Here is a 21233-nt window from a genome sequence, read left to right on the forward strand (position 1 = left end):
AAAATGAGATTCTCATTTTCACAGTTGGCTTTGGCAAGCCAGAGAGCCAATCTGGAGAGGACAATACCAAGCTGACAGATACGGGCTCTGGAGTATGGCAATACAATGGGAGGCCGGCAGTGTTGCTTGCTCCCCTAGGAGATGTAGCACTGAAAGGCAGACTGAAAACGGAGAGCCCTCTGATTGCCTCAGAGAGAGCAACACTGCAGGCACTGCCAGCTACCAGGATCCCTATCCCCTTCATAAGAAATGAACTGGAGCTAGTGCTTGCTTTAGAGATGAAAGCATCACAGCTCAGTCTCCTGAGCCAAGTAAATTATCCATTATCCACATCTGTTTGCTACAGAGATGTTTTCCGCCTCCCTCCCTGCCCTCTTTAAGCACACCTCTTAGAGTGGGCTAGATCTGTATCACATTTAAGCAATGGAAATGTCAGTAATGTAGGACCCAGGACTGGAAGCAAGAGAGGACTGTGGCAAGGAATGGCTCCCCTTACCTCTGCCATCAGCAAGGCACCGATTATAGCCCACAGGGCTGAAGTACTCGAAGACAAAGACGGCCACTGCAGAGATGATAAGCAGCATCACAAACATCATCACCCATACGTCAGCACTGAATGGCTCTGGAGAGGAAAAGAAACCCATGCTGAAAGGCTTGATACACAGCAGCCACCTTGTCCCTCCCTTTCTTTGCCTTCTGGAGCACTCTAATGACAATGTGTGGCAAAATGGGCTTGGAAGAAAAAGAAGTTACAGTGAAGCCTTCAATCCTAATCTGAAAAACATCCTGAATCAGTAGAAGCATAGTTTCTTTTTCTATAATGATTACATTGATTCTTACAGCCACATTTGTGACATGTGGCTCCATTTGGAACCACATGCAGCCACTGTGTCATGCATTGATAAAATAAAGTGCATTGATAAAAGACTGTTCCCAGGAAGTCCTCCAGCACCATCTGGAGAGAGTGGGGAAAATGAAACAGAACTGGCAGAGTTTCAGACAAGCATCCAACTTTCAAGTTGCTACTGAGCCAAAGAGCATCTCCAAATTTCTGAGGTTCAGCCCTAGTGACTTTTTCAGCTATTCCATTCTTGCAGCAATTGGAATACTGGCTCATTCTAGAATTCTTAAGTGTTTCCATTCTGCAACTGCTTGATCTTTGCCAGTTTTCTCCACCTCCAAGAGTGGAAGAGATAAAGATGGGACTGTACCAGATTAAGGAAATCTAGAACTCTGGCCCACGCTATAGTCAACTTTGCAACCTCAATTTAGTTGCAATTAAAAAATGTTGAGTTTATATTATTGCTGTTTTTACACACCCCAGGTAATACTGGTGGAATATTGGAAGTCAATTTTCCTTGGCTAAAGACAAAAACTGCTGGAGAGTGAGTAGTAATGAAACAACTTCTTCAAGAAATTTGGAAAAAAAAAAACAAAAACTACCCATATAAAATTACTTCTGTTTTTAAGTGTTCTCAGGTTCCTGGGAGAGAGAAGACAGTAATTATGTAACTCACATAGTGTGTTTGCTGCAACATAAAGGATTTTGTGAAGCCAAATAGTAGATAGTAAGATGACAGAAGGAAATGCAGTGATACTTGTGCATTCTCCAACTACCCTCCTGCACTGAAGAACAATAGAAACCATTTTATTGGAATGCAGTGTCAGCAAAGAACTGATGGCTTGACCCTTCAAGTTCTGTTTGTTCTCTAACTTCCCCCAGTGTCTCTAGCAAGCGAGGATTGAGTTAAATCTTTATAAATCATGTCTTTGAAAATACAGCAGTTCATTGCTAATTGTCATCACAAAGAAGTATACACTGGCTTACCAGCTATAATATTTGAATCTTTTTTTTTTTTTATGGCCTACACTTCTTGAACATGCTATTAGTTGAGTCACTGGGAAACCACATGCTGTAGGGTAGATGGCAACCCCGAGGAGACGATTCTTTGCTAGGATTACTGAGAAATGCCCTGGAACTTCTAGGCAGTGCCTATTTGCACTTGCCTGGATTTTGCTTGCTTGGAATTTAAAACTAAAGCATTCACAGTTTATTTTTACATACCTGTCCCACGAGTACTCCTAAAAAGGAACTTTCAGGCCAAGAATCACAAGTAACCTTCACCTAATTTTTGACGAACACTGGGCTAAATTTTAATTTTAGATTAAAATGATACCTAAGAAGGCAGAAGGTGAGACAGTTCCATTGCTACGTGACACCATGACGCTGATTCCAGTCTCAATGAAGGGCACAGAGAAATCCACCACTTCTGATCGTTCCTCATTAATTGTGAGGGATCCCACAGCCATATAGGCCCGTTTGGTGACGACCTAGAGAAAAGAAAAGAAGATTTCACACAAACAGATTGAGGGCTAGCCACACTCAAGCACCATGCATGTATCCCTTCTCACCATTCTGCCTCTCCATGCAGTTCTTTCACTCCTGTAATCCCATTCCCTATATTTTTTCTATCATTTCTCCTTTCTAATCTTTCATCAGGACACCTTCTTCTTTCAGGGAATCTATAGACATTTATCTTCCCCTCAAAGCTGCTATGTGTATAAAAAATAAATCCACAGAGGTCTTAGGATAAACACATCATCCACTGAGAAGATGTCTTATCTCATTTTTCTGTCCTTGCTTTCTCCTCCTTCTAACACTGCAAAGTCTTATTTCATTCTTTATACATCTTATATATGATCGAAGCTTAATCTAGGCTGCAGCCTTTTTGTTGCACAGATATCACATTCTTTCTTTGACTATAAAGGCCAATTTTGTGACACTACAAGGAATAATAATTAATCTCTGAGCAGGAAAGGTGGTCATGGTCAGAGAGTCAGAGCAGTTTAATTCACACAGTGCCCAGAAAGAAGTCAATCATTTCTATAGAGTCACTTCTGTCCTTTCCCTGAAAGGGAACAGAATAATGACTGGAGATCAGACCTGACCTATAGCACCCAGCCCAGGAATGAAGACCACCACACCCTCCTTTTGCTGCTGACCTCTCCAATCATTCCATTCCATGTCCCATTGATCTTTTTCCCATGCTTGCCATTAGTCACCAAGTAAAGGTCATAGGTGAACTTGACAGACTTTGAGATTTTCTTGAGGATGTCGATGCAGAACCCCTTGCAACACTTCTTCATATAATCCGGCTCCTCATCAGTTTTGTTCCTGAACCATCACAACAAAAAATGAGTTGAAAAAAAAAAAACAGAGAAAATTCCTTTAATTCCTCTCTGTGATCAGTGTGAGCTTCCCCTCCCATAGCAAAATGAGGAGAATTTCACTTGTGATATCTGTGTAGGAGAATGAAGGGTCACACTTCAATGACTTTCCCAGTGGGGCTAATCATGAACAGGCACAGGCCAGGCTGGGCAAACTGAGGTGACTTTCCTAAAAGGAATTATCAGGATGTGCCAGTATTGGCCCAGTACCCTACTGCTTGATGAGAAGGGAGAGCACAATAGTAGGAGACAAACTTAGGAGTACATACTCAGTCACAATGCGTTTTTGGCAAGGGACTGTGTTCCTCATGCAGGTGCCACTGAGAGGGTCCACATTCTCCACAATGACAAATGGTGCCTCTTCCAGGGTCACTATACTCAGGTGATCATCCTCGCGCTCCTCAGAATCAGGATAAAGCTCAAAGCGGGGCCACACGTAGTACTTCATCTGCAACTTCTTTTCCTTCCATTTCCCCACCTGTGGAGACATACAAAATACAAGATAGACTTCTAGCTGCTCCATCCCTCTGCATTAAGCAGATTCCCAGGCAGAAGAACCACTCTGGAGTGCCCAAGCATGCATGAATGGGACAGAGATGTTTTGGGGAAGAAGGCTCTGAGAAAATGGGTTCAAACCAAGAGAGAAAAAAGATTAAGAAAGATGTCTGTGGGTGTCTCATCTCTCTGATGGTCTGACCCTCTGGGGAGCGAACGGATGACCAGAGGGGTACCATCAATATGGACAAACAGACATGACATCTTTCAGCTTTCTCAGCCAAGCAGCAACCGCATATCTTGTAGTCTCCTGAAAAGTTCAGCCTGCTAACCACAATAAAAACTATTATTTTCCTGTTAAAAGAGACAAGAAATACATACTGAACAAAAGTGAAACAAAAATGTAATTTTGAAACAGAGAAGCTGAAAAACCTCACTTGAAAAAGTCAAAACAAATCTTATTTTCTTTCTCAAAATTTTGTTTTCATTTGTTTTCAGTGACATTAATCGCATTAATTCACCTTAACCAAAGTTAGCTTTATCCAGAAATAACTCCTTCTGGAAATAGGTTGCCCACTCTTAGTCAGGACTGAGTTATTCCAAGTGACAGAGCAGAGGCGACTGAAGAGGGGGATGTTCTGCAGTTCTAGGTGCGCCTTCACAGGAGATAATCATATACAGAGATGCATGTTTAACTGTACTCCTCCTAGTCCCTGCTAAGGGCTTACTAATATACCTACTCTTGTCTTTTCACAATGATGTGTTTACACATCCTAGCTGGAAACGAGGAATTGTTCTGTTTCTGACACAGAAAATCAAGCAGCATCTAAGATTTTTATTCTCACAATTTATCCATAAAGATATATCGCAATTTTACATCTTTTCATTCTCCATTGAATGAGAGATCGCTGCTTCAGAGAGCAGAAAAGGAGGGGTGGGGACCCCTTTGTTTTATACCTACTGCCACAAATAAGAGTTGTTTTGAAGCTAATCCATTCCCTTAAGAGAAGATATGTGTAGCATGCCTACTGCCAATGATAGACCGCTTCTTGCAAAAAATTCCAGGAAAAGAAAACACCTGAACATCAACTACACTTTGAACTATCAAAGTCTCGCCTTTGTTCTCATTTCCTCCCATCACAGTTGACACTAATTAGCACCTTGGCTCACAGCTCAAGCTGAGTGGGCAAGAAACTAATGGGGCTTGAGAAGGAACTTTCCTGCTCCATCCTCAAAGGAAGCCCTCCAGGCCATGAGGGGGGAGAGGCTGTGTGTGTATGTGTGTGTATGTGGGAAGCTTGTGTGACTGCTTTTAGCGGTGTACCTGCTTGGTGGGTAAACAGAAAAGCTTCATTTCACCGCAATCCAACACTACCTCCCACCACCCCCGAATTTCAGTCATTTATTTATTTTAACGACAAGAAGGGAGGGAGAAGCACTTATTAGAGGCTCATTAGGTGTCAGCGGTTATTCTGTGAAACTCAAAGCCCAGCTGGGGTTTGGCATTTCAGAGCAGCCAGAATTCACATAAAACACTTGTCACCTTCAAAACAAACAAACAACCGCTTCATCTGGCCATGAAAGAAAAAACCCACTCTGAGGACTGGTGGAAGGGGAAGAAAGGCAGAAGAAATCACCCAGAGACAGCAGCCTCCCCATCCACCCTGCAGAGCAAACACGGCACCCTGTGGAGTGCAGGACTGTGGTTTCTGCAAGAAGCAGGTGAAAGCGGCCATGCAGCAGGCCGCTGAGTGGGTAGGGAGATGTTTTAATTTTAAAATACACTTTGATCAACAAGTAGAAGTCAGCAGAGTGGGAGCCCAGGGAACTGGTGGCCCCTTTTACCCATAAATGAGATTATGTTGGCCAGAACAGCAGTCTCTACTCACACCCCTATGTAAGTCTGCATGTAGAAAGTGCATTTCTGAGGGGACAGAGAGCATATACCCATATGCTCACCCACAGTCTGCTCATCCTTGCATTTCCCACTCATTGACCGAGCAGGTCAATTTATCATCAGCTGTGCCAGAGATTTCTGCAGCACAACTTTGGCCTTCAAGTAACTGATCTCAAATCCCTAAAACCAGCTCAGTGAAGCCACCACACAAGTAGAATAACTACGCACACAGGGCTCAGGGGGGAGCAGTGATTAAGATGCTGCACAGAACAGCACAGACTTCAGCTCAATAACATTAACTTATCATAGAAATAAGCAGTTGATGAAAGAGACATCCTGCAGTATCTCAGCAGCACTTAGATATCACAGTAATAGGCATGATATAAACCCCTAAGTGATAAATTAGATCAGATAGGCAAACCCAACTCGTAATTACCCAGAAGTTCTCTGGGACACAAAGAGGACTTCATAAGGCTGCATGCTAGGCACATTTCACAGCACTGTACTACATGGGCTGATGTTATGAAATTAGGATGACAGCAACAGTCATGGCCTCCTGTGCACTAGAGAATCTAATCTGCAAATACAGTTGTATGTGTCCCTTCATTATTATCCCAATGAAGTCCTCATAAATTGTCCAAAAAAGAGGGAAAATAGGATGTAAGGAAATGGCCTACTTAAATTAACTATGGACTGTCTCAAGTGTATATGCAAATATTGCACCTCATTGCTAACCTGTACAATCAAGCATAATGTATAATTATTTATACACTTGGAGACATGTACTGGGCATGAACCAGTGATACAAAGGAAGTCAGAAAAGATTTGTGAACTGAGGGAGAGCAGACTTCTGCACATGCTCACACATGCAAGGATCAAACATGTACACCTGTAGTTAAAGACAGGCTTTAAGCCACACATGGACAATGACAGTGAACATACTAAGAAGCACCTCAAGCACAGGACAGAGACAATGCAAGAAAATAAAAATATGCATTGTATGCTAGATAATCTGCTGTGAGAGAGAAGAAGCAATTCACTGTGGGGACAGAGGTTAGCCTCAAAAGAATTAAATGTCACAGATTTGTCCAGATAATGATGCCTGCTCTTTAAGAATATAACCTGCCAAGCTGTGCAGAGCAGAATAAGGTACTTCTGAACTCTCAGGATATTTGGTATTAACAGCTTGTAAACTGTTATTACTTAGGTTTTGCTCAGTGCTTGCCTCAGCAAAAAGAGGAAAAATAAACCATCCTCGGCATCCTACATTTGTCAACCTGCAGTTTCAAGACTCACTGGGCGTTCTCTGATCAGAGTCCAGTTATCCAAACTCCCACCAGGATTACTGCAGGGTCACACAATCAGCAAAAATAAGGATGCCAAAGACCATTAACAACAGCTTATAAATATTGTCCAAAACCTAAGTATTATCCTGTACACCAGGGGAGGGGTCCTAGAGCCAAATTTTCACCTTGGTTTCCCATTCTCTGTCTATATCACATCAGATCTTATCAAGAAAGGGAGGTCACTTAGACTGGGGATTAATCTGGAGGCACTGAGGGAGGAGAGAAGACAGTTTTCACCTTAAAATACAGGATCCTACTTCAGATTAACAAGCTGTTGGGAGAAAAAGACCAACACATTTAGAAAACAAGCAAGTGAGAGCAACTGTAGAACAAAAAGTCAATCAGGATGCTATCGGTTTGCCTACGTGTATAAGCTATAACAGGCAGACAAAAAGTACAATTGCCTATAATAAGTCAGAGCCTTCCAAAAGCCTTCCAGCAGGCTGGCAAATTGCCTTAACCGCGGTATAATGCAGCCAGAACAAAAGTGTTCTGCAGTATGTTAATGCGTATCTCTAATGAAAGGCATTGTAGCATATTAGCTCCCCGAAACTAATTCTTAACAGAGCTTTGCTCCCCTCCCAAGAGAAGCTAAGGCTTGTAACAGTCATTTGTGACAGATGTTTCCCCAACCTGTCCTTTCACTAGCAGAGAGACAGCGGTCTCTGTGGGCAGTCTAACTATCCTTGCCATTAAAAAAGTGTGTTTTTTCCACCCCAACCCCAATGTCTAACCTAAATCTTCTTGCTGCAGTTTATACCAGGAGAGTGTATTTCCTTATTCTTATGCATGCGCCCTTTCCAGTGTTATCAGGTCAGTAAGATATTTATAACACAAGGACTGGTAGTCTCATTCAGTGAATACCTTAAATGCTGCATTAGCTAAAGCAACTGCCTGCTCAAGTGACCAGCATTCAGTCTAACCGCTTATAAAGCCCTCCCTCAGATTTATAGTGCAGACAAAGAAGAGCTTCTCCCATAAACCTCCAAGACTGTCTGTTGTAGCCACAGCAGAAAACAACCTCACTGTTCCTCATAGTATGCCAGTGAAGGACCACAAAAGCATTTGGAGAAACTTCCAACTAATGTCAACAGATGGAGAAACAAAACCACACCAAAATGTGGCCCTTCAAGGACTAAACTGGGGAGAAAGATTCAGGGTTTAAAGAAATGGGGGGTTTAGACACAATTCTTGTGCAACATACTCAGGTACATTGTGTTTGATTTGTGGTTTAGGATTCTGATTTTGAAGAGACACCAGGAGAACTATGCCTGGGTAAAGTCTTATAATAGTTTGTGTTTCATTCAGGCTCCCATTTGCACCATGCCTTGCACTACTCTATTAAAATTTTATCCAGTTTCCTAACACTCCTGGTACAGAAGAGGTGCAAGAAAAGGAACAAAAAGGTATTTCATTTCATTTAAAGAACAAAAGACCATTCCAAACTCACAAATCAAACGCTTTCTGCTTTTTCCGAAACATTTTTCCTCCTTTTTATTACGTTTTGTTTTCCAGGAGCTGAGGGACTTTTTCATTCCAGTGGGGAACATACAGGCAACAGCACAGGGCAGGAATTGGAAGGCACCAATTCCCTACTTTGTCAAGGACCTCTGGGACCTGATCTGCAAAGATATCCTCATGTCTCTGCTCCACGTTGTGTAAAATGGAGATCATTGTATGTTCTCACTTCTGGGGTGCATGGAGTGAATCAATAAAGAAATAGTCACGAGGTTCAGAAATACCATGAAAACTGGGAGATACAAAGAGCTAGATGTGGAAACTCTTACAGTTAGTATGGAAAGCTTTCTGCTTTTTATCCTTTTGCCAATTAAATGGAAAGAGCTTATGTAACTTTTACATATGATTTTAATACACAAAAAAGGGAAAATCAAATATAGAAAATGCAAAGGTTGAATATCTGGCAGAAAACAGCAATATTACTGGCAATATAGCTGATACAAAAACACACCTTACCCCCTTCTAGAAAGGTTAAAGAGTCTGGGGAGAAGTAAGAGCTTTGTCAGTACAATTCATGTAGTTTCTAAATGAGGACATACAGAAACCAGAATAACTAGGCAGGACTGAAAAGGGCTACTGTAGAAATAACAGAAATACCATAGAAAAAATAGTTATAACTGGGACACTGCCAGCAGAAGGTATGTCCTGCTTGGAGTACATAAAGGCAATGGCAAATCTGAGAAGTTGGTTTGTGCTGCAGTAGACTGTAAGTGAAATAAATCATGCATAAGTAAAATAAAATCATTTAGGATTAAAACAATTTTCAGAAGGCCAGTTTAAGGTATTTCACGGGGGTTGTAATAGCACTGTGGTTTAACCTAGCAGGTGGCTGAGCACCACACAGTTGTTTGCTCACTCCCCACCTCCCCACATCTCAGTGGGATGGGAGGGAGAATGACAGAAAACAAAGTAGAACTCATGGGTTGAGATAGAACTATTTACTAAGACAGAGAAAAGGAAAAGGATAATAATTGTGTGTGTGTGTGTTTATGTATAAACATATGTAACAAGTGATGCACCCCCCACCATCAATGCCCATCTAGCCCCCTGAGCAGCAGAAGAGAGACAGATGCCCTTCTATCCCCTTCAAAACTTGCTCTACTTGATATCAGACAATCTGGAATATCCCTTTGGCCATTTTAAGTCAGCTGTCCTAATTTTGTTCCCACACAGCTCCTTGGGCCCTTCACTGCAAATGTCCTGGGCTCCATACCATTTTGCTTAGCAGTAGCTATAAACATCAGTGTGTTACCAAAACTGTTTTTGTCCAAGAACCAAAACACAGCGTCATACCAGATACTCTGAACAATTCTGTCCCAACTGAAACTACTACATGTAGAAACACACTGTAGATCCACAGACTCAGCCTTCAATACAGTCAGAGATATTCTTACCATTATTAAAGAGAAATTATATCAGAAACTAAGTCATTATAAAAGACTTGAGCATCACTAGATAAGGCAGGGAACAAATGCAAATTTGAACAGCAGCATCTGGATGCCTCATTTTTCTAGATTTGATTGGTGACGCTTTTCTTCACCTCAAAATTGCTCAACAGACAATAGGTTATGCTGTTTTACACTTGGTTTGGGTGAGCAGCAAAGAACCTTACAGAAAAGCAAGTTATCAAAAATAACCTTGGCTTGATTAAGGGAGCAGAGAGCCTACCTTAAAGGAGGAGATTAAAAGGCTTGTTTAACCTAGATAAATGAAAGCCAGGAGAGGATATGATTGCTCTGTATAAATAAAGGGAGGACAGATACTCAAGGGAGGAAGGAAAGTTGTCTTGTTTTTTGGTTGCTGTTTTTTTTTTTTTAAGTAGAAAAACAACGTTGGCACAAGAACAACTAGTTATGAGAAAATCTGCCTTGAAAACAAGATGGCTTTTAATCACCAGAGGAGGGAGGTTCTAGAACAGCCAGCCAGGAGAAGCAGGGGTTTGCATTGGGCCATATGATGTTGCTGCCTAGAGCAGCAGAGAAGGGACCAGATGAGCCTTTCCAGTCCACTGGTCTTAAGTAAGCAAAAACAGGAGCAGTAATTCCTCTGTGAAAAGCCTTTTCTCTTTGCAGTCTGCAGATGTCAAAACTTGTATCCCTGTCCTCCAGCTAACCCACGTGAACACAATGGCTCTTATTTTTAATGTCTCCACCTCTTTAAGTTCATACTTTCCTCATTCAGCAACAAGATCTTCTCCGGGGCCCTGAGAATAAAACATCCCTCTTAGCCTCCACCCAGGCTAGTTAAGCTGTGACTCTCACACTTACACTGCTGACTTCACAGCTATTGCCAATTGCTGTGAAGCTACAGGTCTCCATCCTCTCATAGGCAGGTAGAAAAGAGATTCCACGAAAAGCAAAAAAAAAAAATCTCCTGTTTACAGACACTTAGGGTGATTAATTAGCAACATCAACCAATGCAGACAAGAAATGGTTGTGAATGCTCTACAAGCAAAATTAATTAACACAAAAACAACACTCCTTTGTGAGCCTCAAGTTCACCTTCCACAACCTGCTGGGGAAGGCTGCTTTTTCCACTCCACCTTCAGAAGCAGGAAGTGTCTCTAACAGCCTTTCAGTCAAGCATGTAGATTACAAGAGATGGTGGACTTTTCTTTCCTCTATCTTTATACTGCACCTAACATACAACAGAGAGAGGCTTAGTGCATAATGCAGACAGGGAGAAGTATCAGCTCTGGCTTTACAACTCGTTTCTGCAATTCTGGGAAGAGTTTGCAGAAACACAGTTCCCCAGCTCGCTAAGGTCTGGCATTTACATAGCTTTTGCTATTTCTGCTGAAACATTTCTTTCTTGGTGCATTTATATGCTTTTTGCAATTGCTAAGGTCCTGTCCCCTGCCATGATTAGTATGAGAAGGTTAATGAGATATACTTTGAGTGCTTCTGTCTTCTGCAAAGTCAGTGAACTATGGAGCTCCACTGGTGTCACAAAAAGGTCAGGACTGCATGAATGCCAAGATGCCTTGGTAAATCATTTCTCTAAACCAGAGGGTATCATGAGAGCACTACAGGCATAAAAACAGCCTGAAATTATAGCTTCTTCTAGGTGACGGTGTTGTTTCTGGTGGCAGCATTAACTTGGTAGTCCAGAAAGTGGTGCATCCAGACAAGGCTGATGCACACAGGAGTTGTATGGCTTTCAGATATACATATTAGCTCAAGGTTCTCAGTGCTCCATGATGTATGGGTGACTAAGATTTATAGAAGTGCATGCTGTAATCAGCACAGGCATAACGAGGAGACACGAGGGGAGAGGTTAGGGGAAGCTGTTTGTGGCTGTGTGGCCTGTGATCTGAGTAGGCTGAAGGAAGTAACTCAGCAAAGCAATAGCTTCTAGAGGGCAGAAATGGGCAATAGGATTTTGCAAGAATTAGAGAAAATTAAAAAAAAAAAAAAAAAGTACACAAAAAGCACGACAGAGTGAATTTACCATCCAACACAACTCACCTCCAGTTAACAAGTAGTAACACCCCTGATTTAGGCTCTTCAGTAATGTTGCAGCCTCTGGAACCATCATGCCCTTCTGAAATGATTCTGGGTAAGGACTGGGGAGTTTAATACAGTGTCCTAAACACCAGCAACACCAGGCTATTCTGATTCTGATCTGGGGAAAGCCAGGGAGCTTACATTACTCCTATCCTTGCTCATCTAAGATGAAAGAACAGTTCACCTTGAGCATCTGTATCGCTCTCCTCTGCAGAATCATGAGCTGGGAGAAAATGTAGCTGGGATTTTGGTGTAAGACTGCATGTTTTGTATGACATGGGGTTCAGGAGTGACAGAGGTTTAAAAGTGTATTTTTATGTGCATGTATAAGCATCTAAATGCCTTCTGAAAGCATTTTGAGGTATACAGGAGGGCATCTGCATTGTGCAGGTGTGTGTCTGCATCCAGTACGTGTCCATGCATGTAATGCCCTATCTAATGATTTTTCCCCTTGGCTTTCCCTGTTGAGTGCTGGGCTTGAGTTTGCATTTTGCTGAGCTTTCATTTCTTTCACTCAGGCTTTTTTCTTCCCCTAAAACATGTTACACAGAGGGAGGGATGGATTTGCCAGTTCATGCCGCAATCTGGGAAACAGTTCAGAGCTCTGGCTGATAAGTGGGTCCTGTACAGTGGTGTGTGAGCCCCTAATGTGTGTTCCTCTGTCCAGCAACACCTACTCCGTGCACAGCGCAAACATCTTCTCCCAACATCTCTTTGGAACGGAGGCTGAGAGCATACTTAAAAAGGCAGATCCAAAGGAAAGCCAAAGACATTTCTCTGTGCTGAGGAAGGCTCTGTGTCAAAGCAGGCCCCCAGTGCGGTAGGAAAAGCGACAACACAAAGAAGGATGTAGTGAGCTGCCTAAACCCTGCTGTTCTCTGAGCTGTGAGAGAAAGATGGAACACACTGCTTTGAAAAACATCTATGAAAATATCAGAGAGATCCCTGAACTTGCAGTGGGGAGGTGCCATGGCAGGTGAAGAACTACAACATCCTGCATACATGAGCCACAGACCCTGCCCTCAATGCAACAGCCCCACATGCAGAGCCACACAGGCATTGCTGCATGAACACCTCTGGCAGAGAGATGCAACACATCCAACTCTTCTCTCACTGTGGGCAAGAGGGGAACACACCTCACTCCAGAGGAATTGCTGCCTGCACTGGAAGCAAGATTTCAAGGAAGGTCTGCATGTCCTGCTCCCTCCCAGATTGGCTATTAAGAAAAATTACTTCTCAGGAAGAATGGTGCTGCAGTGGCACAGGCTGCCCAGAGAGGCGATGGAGTCATCCCTGGAGGTGTTCCAGAACCATGTGGATGTGGCACTGAGAACACGGTCAGTGGGCACGGTGGGGATGAGCTTACAGATGGATTAGATGATCTTAATGATCTTTTCCAACCTTAATGATTCTGTAATTCTATGATTCCCTGTCCCATCACCACTCAGCACCTAACACCTGCCTAACAGTGGTCCTGCACCCCACCATCATGTGCAGTCCCTGCTGCAAAGACTCCAGAAAGACAGCCCACAAGCTGCAGAATGCACTGCTACAGGCAAGCACTGGGCTTTGCTTGAAAAGCATGGTGCTCTGCCCAAACAGCAGAGAAGACCTGGCATCTCTATCTGCACCCCACAGGCAAGACCTGACCCTTGGATAGAGTCCACCAGTGGGACAGCTGGTTCACCACACACGTGTGTATTGCTGCCATGCTGCCTGGAGCCAGGAAGCATTGTGAGCAGCAGGGAGCTGCTCTGCCAAAAGATTCACTCCTTTCCCACCCATACACAGGTGCAGCCAAATATACACACAGGTACCCCCAGCAGCAATGATCCTAAGCTGATCTGGGCTTGGAGTCCAGAACTGCCAAGGGCCCAGCTGAGGCCATCTGGGCTGTGCAAAAGGAGTATGATCAGACTTGAGTACGGTTAGAGAGAAAGGTAACCTTGAAACCCACGTCTTGGGAAGGAGAGAAGAAGCTATCTGATTTGTCAGTCCTAGCTAGCAAAGAAGGGTTAAGCCAAGGACTGCTCCTGGGAGCATGGCCATAGGGAGATAAAATTTTGCCATTCTCTGAGCACAGATGGACCTCAGGCACACCTATTTTTCAAAGACTCGTCTGTCATTTTGTCCCTAAATATGTCAACAACAAAGCAGATATTGTGCAATTCCCTTTCTGCAGCCTGAAAGTAGAGGAACAGGCACACAGCAGCAGCCTTGGAGACATGAGATGAAGCTGAGGCTCTCAGCAGGTTGCAAAAGGTGTTCTGAGGCACATATTAGTCCACATCTGAAATGGCTTCTTACAGTCTGGAATTAGCTGGATGACTTCATATGCATATATAAATGTGTGTACGGTATGGTTATCTCTATTATAGGGAGAGTTAGTAGAAGGCCTGTAATTAGCTTCTCTGACACTTTCCACTACAAAAGTCTTTAGGCTGGTTCTCTAAGAAAAGCCAACATCTCCAGGTTTTGCAACAGGCATCTGAAAGTCAACGGGGAGGCTACCCTGAGTCTAAGGACATGATTTTTACTTTGGCCCATCAAATTTCATTCAGTCTTAATTGCATTATAAACTGTTAAATAATCATCATTTCTTTCCTGTCACTTTCTTGTAGAAATCCTGGGAGACAGCCCAAATGGCATCTGAGCATAAATGTTTCAAAAGCTAAGCCATCAATGCAGTAAACCAGTGGGGATGTCCGTACCAGTAGGACAGTCATAACAAGGAACACCCTAGCTATAGCAGGTCAAGGGAAAGAAAAAAGCCATGTTAGACCTCTCATAGAACAGAGACAAGCCATTTAGTTGCTCCTCTACCTTTTAAATGCACCTTACTGTGAAATGGTCACTTGCACTTGGCCATTTAGGGTGCAGAAGAAAGGCCAATCACTGTTGACTGTGGAAGACACACAGGTTAGTTACCAGGTTGAAGAGTCAGACTCAGTACCGACGGCTCTGTTTATATGAGAAGGAACGATATGTTTCTACAGAAAAGATTCTGAGGTTTCTCCTTGGGGAAAAAAATAAAAATAAATAAATAAATAAATATTAAGAAATGAAAAGAAGAAAAAAACCATAAAGCAAACTGCACGGAAGGGAACTTACTTATATTGAATTATTAGGAAATAGGAGGTTTATGATTTCCTCTTCAACCTTTCTTTCTTCCCACTTGTGTGTGGACATTTTGATTCAAGTTATAATTAATGAGTGCATACAACTTTCTCCACGGGGTCCCTGCCTCAATCCCTGAATTGGAAAGACACTTGAAGCAAAAGAATTAAAGCGGCCCAGGAAACAAGACTGGCAGCTCCCAGCTTGGCTTCACAAACTAAAAATGAAATCACTGTTCATTTATTTTGCTGTATGTAATTGCTTATAAAGCTCTATGAATGTGCTTGAGCCCTTACAAAACCAATAAACGGGCCAATAAAGTATCAGTGAAGAAGGAGAAAAAGCTGCCCATGAGGTACTGAATCACCAGGCACTGGCAGAGGAGAGAGGAATAAAGAAACAGTAATGGACAGCAAACCAATGAACCAATGCAGAGATTATTCAGTCCCACTTGATTATGGGAGCAGCATCCCTGACCTTGCCAAGGGGTTTGAAGGGGCAAACAAAGCACAGGTCAAACTGGAAGGAAGCACAGAGGGATGGGAAGAGGGTGAAGCTGGCAGGTGTCTCGTGGCCATAGTGCCCAGAAGAGGAAAGGAAGGCACCAAGGCTGCAGATTATGCTGGCAGGTTTCTCACTTTGCAGCAATAGTTTTGTAACTATTTTATATAAGGGAGTGGGAGACCTTATCTGCATGGGAGGTGTGGACAGAACCAACCTGGCCTGATCTGTAACCCTGAAGCAGAAGCATCGAGGAGGAGGTAGCTGACATAGGGACACCGGGAGGGCTGAACACAAGCCAGTTATGGTCCAGATGCTGTCCAGCCACGCTAGCCCAGCAGGGATAAGCTGCAAGCTGAGGCAGCTTGCCAGGCTCAAGCAGCTGCCTTGCACCCCACCATGCTGCTAAGTCCCTGTGGCATTCATTGCTCTGCACAGTGTGGACTTACCATCGCCAGCTCACGCCAGCACAGGCAGCTCCATGCTGGATTTCACAGCACTGACTTGCCCTGAGCAGCTTCAGCAGCTGCTCAGAGTGCAGATGCTTTCTCCCCAAATACCCTGGGGGGAAGGGACCCAAGTGCTGGCTGTGATCCTGTCCTGTGCTTGCTGTGTGACTTTAAGCACGCCATCTAAGCTTTCTATAGCTCAGTTTTTCCCTCTATGAAAGGTTCTGAATAACCCACCCTACACTGCAAAGGGGTTGCATGTGAACAGGGATATAAGAGTTAGGAGCAACAGCATAAGTCAGTACAAGCAGATGCTTTGACTTCCCCACCCCAGAGGAAATCATGCAGTTCAGGGCTGCTCCTACAGCACCTCACACCCCACATACGAGGAAGGGATTTGTCACGGAAGGGTGCTGGCTGCGGCAGAGCGGCTGCGTGCATCAGCATTCAGCAGTGGAAATAGCGCTGGCTGATGAGAGAGCAGCCATGCAGCAGGTCAGCATGTGGAACAACAGCTGTAAAAGGAACAGCAGGATTTTATATAGTACTTGCTCATGAGCACATTCTTGGGTCACCTCCAGCTGCTCTGGGAGCTGAGTGGCACAGGCGAGCAGGCAGCTGTCTTTCCTGGCTCTCTAGAGACACCTTTCCTGGAAGAGGGAGAACAGTGATGCTCGAGCTGGCACAGCACCACTCAGTCCAGCCCCTTCCAGCTTCTGAGAAGCAGTCCCACACCATTCCCATGCTCAGTGCACACCCCAGTCAGTGCACTCCCCAGGCCTCAGCTCTCCCTGGAGATGGCTCCATACCACTTCTCTGACAACCAGGACCCCATGCAGTTGGTCAGTGCAACACAGGGTGGATGTGGGTGCAAGATCCTTGGACGGTAGGATTGCTTCTCCTGTCTACTCTCATCTGAGCACTCCTCCAAAGCAGTTCCCCAGCTGCAGCTGAGAGCTGTGGATCACTGTGTGCTGCTGACTTGCAAACAGAGGAAGCACCCAAGACCTGTGCAGGAGAAACAGCCTTGGAGAAGAACCAGGTGAGCAGGTGTCCCTGGTGATAAGATGGACACTGGGATGGGGTTGTCCAGCAGGTGCAGAGCAGCCCCATGGCCACATACAAACACAAATGTGCCCCAACACCAACTTCAGCCCTGGCTGTTTGTCTGCTATGCCAAAAGCATCCAGTAAGCCTTGTTTTACTCCTCTTGTGACAGACAAGATCATGCTTGTGACTGAACAGACATCATTTCTCATCTTCTGATTATTTCACCAGGCATCCTTAACATTCCATTAATGTCAGCCTTTGTGAAGCTAAATATGTACACTAAGCACATATACAAATACATATAAATACATCTCCATCTAGCAGAGAATCCAATTAAGTGAATATGTTACGCCTTAGCAATTAATGAATTCAACAAGCTGAGCTGCCTCTTGCATAAGATTAAAGCTCACGCAATATCAGCCACAACAAAAAAAGGACCTCAGATTCTCCTATTTGCTCTCCACAAGGAAATAATTAGCACCTAAATCAAGAGGTAAATTCAGGTGTGTTTGCATTAGTCACGTACAGCCTGTCCTTCAATTCATTGTAGCCTAAGAGAAATTCAAGTCCAGCTGTCCCTGCACGCAGCTCTTTAGACATTCCTATGCCTTTAGCTATCTTTCTGGAAAGAAGGTCTGTAAAATGTTCTATGGGTTAAAAGAAAGCAAATTCCATAACTGACCAGAGCTGGCACTCTAACCACTTCACTGATGCAAGTACTCCTTCTCCTTGCATTCAGCTGCTATTTATTGTTTCAGTTTGTTTAAGTGCATACGTGTGTATGTGCATACACACGCGTGTCAGCATTCTTTTGTATGTTAATCTTTCTCCAGGACAAGGTTTTTTTGTTTTGTTTTGTTTTATGCAGCTTCTGCCTCTCAGCAACAGACAATACCGAGCCCTTTAGGGACTGCTCATTCTCTCCATTTCTCACAATACTTCTTCTTTGCATTCATAAGACATTCCCTGGGGGGAAATCTCTACATAAATAAATATTTAAGTAGCCACTAAACCACAGAAGACGTAGAAAAGCACGCAAGAGACTTGGCTGCAGAACTCAGGGCACAAGGGGGAACAAAGAGAGGCATGGCTGGAAGGGTTGGGAGGAATGTTGCTGATGTGAACTGGAAACACAACGATCTTCTCCTCTCCCCTTACCCAATGCTAGCTCTTACCCTGTGACTTGAGCTAATTGATTTCAGATAGGTCTGAGTTAGTGCTGCCGCACAAATCCAAAAACTATGAACATACCTTACGGGGAGTTTAACAGAGGAAAGAGCCTTGAAGGGAGATGCCAAAGACAAGGCTAAAAAGCTGAGCTCCTGATGTTGAGCCTTTTTTTGCTTCATCAGCTCTGTTGTTCTTCCAGTTGCTGTCACATTCCAGGTGGAGACCTTGAATACCCAAGAGCAGCTCAGAGCCTCTTCTGTGGTCTGGCTGGGTGTGGTGCAGACACCAGCTGTACCCTTTGGGCTGGGTACCAGGAGAGCCAGAGGGCTGCCCACTCTCATCCCTGCTACCAACCTCAGCAGAGGCTATTAGAGTATTAATGACTCTGTCAAGTGTAGCAGCTTGTGGATCCCATACACCTGCGAAATTATGTGTGCCTACACCCACAGCGCCACAGATTTCACAAGTCACTCTGAGACGATAAAGAATAAAGCTTGCATCCTTTCTAGATGATTTGAGAAATGCTGGTTTGAAAGTGGATATTATAGGGAACAGGGTATAAAATTGGCCACTTATGTCACCCATGTAAGATGGTAGTTTGAGAGGTAATAATCATATGAAATGTGCCATACCCCAGGAAGCCACACACTACTTGTATGCTTCCCAGCATATCCAGAAGAGCTAAAAATCCCTCAAAAAATCCAGTCAAGAGTCAGTTTCATGCAGAGCTGTGGGAACATAGTGTGGCATTCACACAGAGCCTGCAGCAAGCACCATCAGGCTTGAGGCACAACTTGAATGGTCAGAGGAGGACATTTTCTGTGTGCTGGCATGCTGCTGTCAGAGGGAGATGCTTCTGAGAGATCTGGAGACCTTTTCTTCAGGAGACTGACCCAGATTTTTCACTTCCCTGGAGAGTTGAGAAGGTCAAGGAAGGTCAAGGCCCCATAGGTGGCTCACAGGTTTTATTTTCTGCTCTGGATACAAAGATGCTGGCTGCTGTTTGAGTTTTGGTAGGAGGTCATCGCTGAGATCTTGGGATCCAAAGTGAATGCAACCAGCCAATAGGACAAGAGGTAATGGTTTTAAATTGCACTGGGGACGTTCCAATTGGAAAAAATTCTACTCCAAAAGAGCAGTGCTGTGGTGGCACAGGCTGCCCAGGGAGGTGGTGCAGTCTCTGTCCCTGGAGGTGTTCCAGAACCCTGTGGATGTGGCACTGAGGACATGGTCAGTGGGCATGGTGGGGATGGGCTGATGGTTGGACCAGCTGATCTTAGAGGTCCTTATAACCAGAACGATTCTATGGCAGCCACGGCTTCACTCTGTTTCAGTAATTTCTGTCCCAGCAGAACGTTTGTATTATCATTTTACCCTGATTCAAGTTAGAGTCTTCTGGGGAATGGAGACACTTTGGGGAAAAAGCTCTTTATTGGTGAGAAAATAACATACCCACTCTGTTTATAGGCATCAGAAGAACAGCCACTGCACATATGCAAATAAGTGTGCTCTACAGGAATGGCAGAGAAGATGGTTTCTTACCTGAAATCTGCATAGTCAGAAAAGTACGTCATCCCCTAGGCAGCCTTCTTACACTCCTTGTCTCAGAAATTTAAACAGTGGGCAGCATCCACCAGAGCAGGAGATGAAGGTGCTGTCTCAGTGTGGCATGTACAATAGAACACACGAGAGCAGCCCATTCCTCCCAACCATTTCCACTTCTCTGTAAGTAGAGTGGAAAATGAAGACACCCTTCTCACAAACAGCTGTTAAGATGTCAAAGCATAACTGCATTTGCATGGTTGGGATCCCTCGGGAGTTTCACCCCACTCAGCTATCACAGCTGATTCCCCAAAGTGGCTGTTGAATTGCCAGGCTCCTTGCAGATTGCTTTCTGTGGCATCAACCCCCTTCCACCCCTTGCCTTCTCCCTGTCTATGATTACCCCTGCCTGTCAGCACTGCAGTAAATATGTGTGTGTTTCCAGGTCTCTCATTTCTCACTTTACAGAATTCTCTCGCTTAAAAACACTTTCCCATCACAGCTTACACTAAAATATAGAACAAACAGGAAATTCTGAAAGGCTCACCTGCTCCATTCACTGTGTTTTAAAGTACCTGCACCTAACTAGGAACTCCTTTATACTTCTTGCAGGAGCTTACTGCACTTCTGCAATGGTAACTTTGTTGTATAGATGCCTGTGCTCATAAGTGAAAAAAAATCAGGTCTTATATGAGGGTTGGACAAGGTACCTCCAAAAACATAAGTCTGAAGAAATACTGAAAGCAGATCAGTGGGATTGAATGAAGGAGAGCTCTGTGCTCCAAATCCTCAGTGTACGAAAGAGGCCACTGTGCGGGCACAAACGTAGCCAAGTTCCTGACATCAGTGATGCAAGTCTGAGGCACAGGATTAGGATCCAGGTCTGTATCATATCATATCATAGTATCATAGTATTGTGCGAGTTGGAAGGGACCTTAGAGATCATCGAGTCCAACTCCCGGGATTCGAGCCCTCTGTGTAGCAGAGCGGCACTTCTACCCCCTGCTCCACAGAGGGGATTCGAACCCGGGCCCCCTGGTGTTGCAAACGGGAATTCTACCGCTGCGCCACCGGGGCACACTGTTGACCTTCCCAGACTGCCCTCTCCCTACTCCAACATCTTTTTTTATATGGCCTTGACAAATATCTGTGGGACACCCCACTCGTCCATTCAAAAGGCTGTTTCAGAGATCATTTGCCCAGATACCATCTTTCCCCTTTCTTTTCAGCCTTCCCTTTCCTCTCTGCTCAGCTACATCAAGTGCTTTTTTCAAGATGCTTGATGCCTCTGTTCTCTCTGTCAGTATCAAGATGTGAATGATGACCTGTTTCACCTTCTGTAGGATTTTAGAGACCCATTAACCTTTCTTCAGTGTTGACCTCCTTCATGAGTGAGGTCCCACGAATACCAGTG

The 21233-nt window shown here is 44.1% G+C and overlaps 1 protein-coding gene across 3 annotated transcripts in view; it reads right to left on the reverse strand.

Annotated features, from left to right (window-relative positions):
- The window catches only part of GRIN2B (glutamate ionotropic receptor NMDA type subunit 2B), a 220667-nt gene that overhangs the window by 45604 nt on the left and 153830 nt on the right, over positions 1-21233 (reverse strand). For all 3 annotated transcript variants that reach the window (XM_072335356.1, XM_072335347.1, XM_072335338.1), the window contains exons 6-9: positions 3498-3706; positions 3004-3175; positions 2178-2331; positions 497-622 (exon numbers count right to left, since the gene is read on the reverse strand). In XM_072335356.1, the coding sequence (XP_072191457.1) occupies positions 497-622; positions 2178-2331; positions 3004-3175; positions 3498-3706 (661 nt within the window). The remainder of the gene's footprint in view (positions 1-496; positions 623-2177; positions 2332-3003; positions 3176-3497; positions 3707-21233) is intronic.

Source organism: Excalfactoria chinensis, chromosome 1, assembly GCF_039878825.1.
Source record: "Excalfactoria chinensis isolate bCotChi1 chromosome 1, bCotChi1.hap2, whole genome shotgun sequence".
Taxonomy (NCBI): Eukaryota; Metazoa; Chordata; class Aves; order Galliformes; family Phasianidae; genus Excalfactoria; species Excalfactoria chinensis.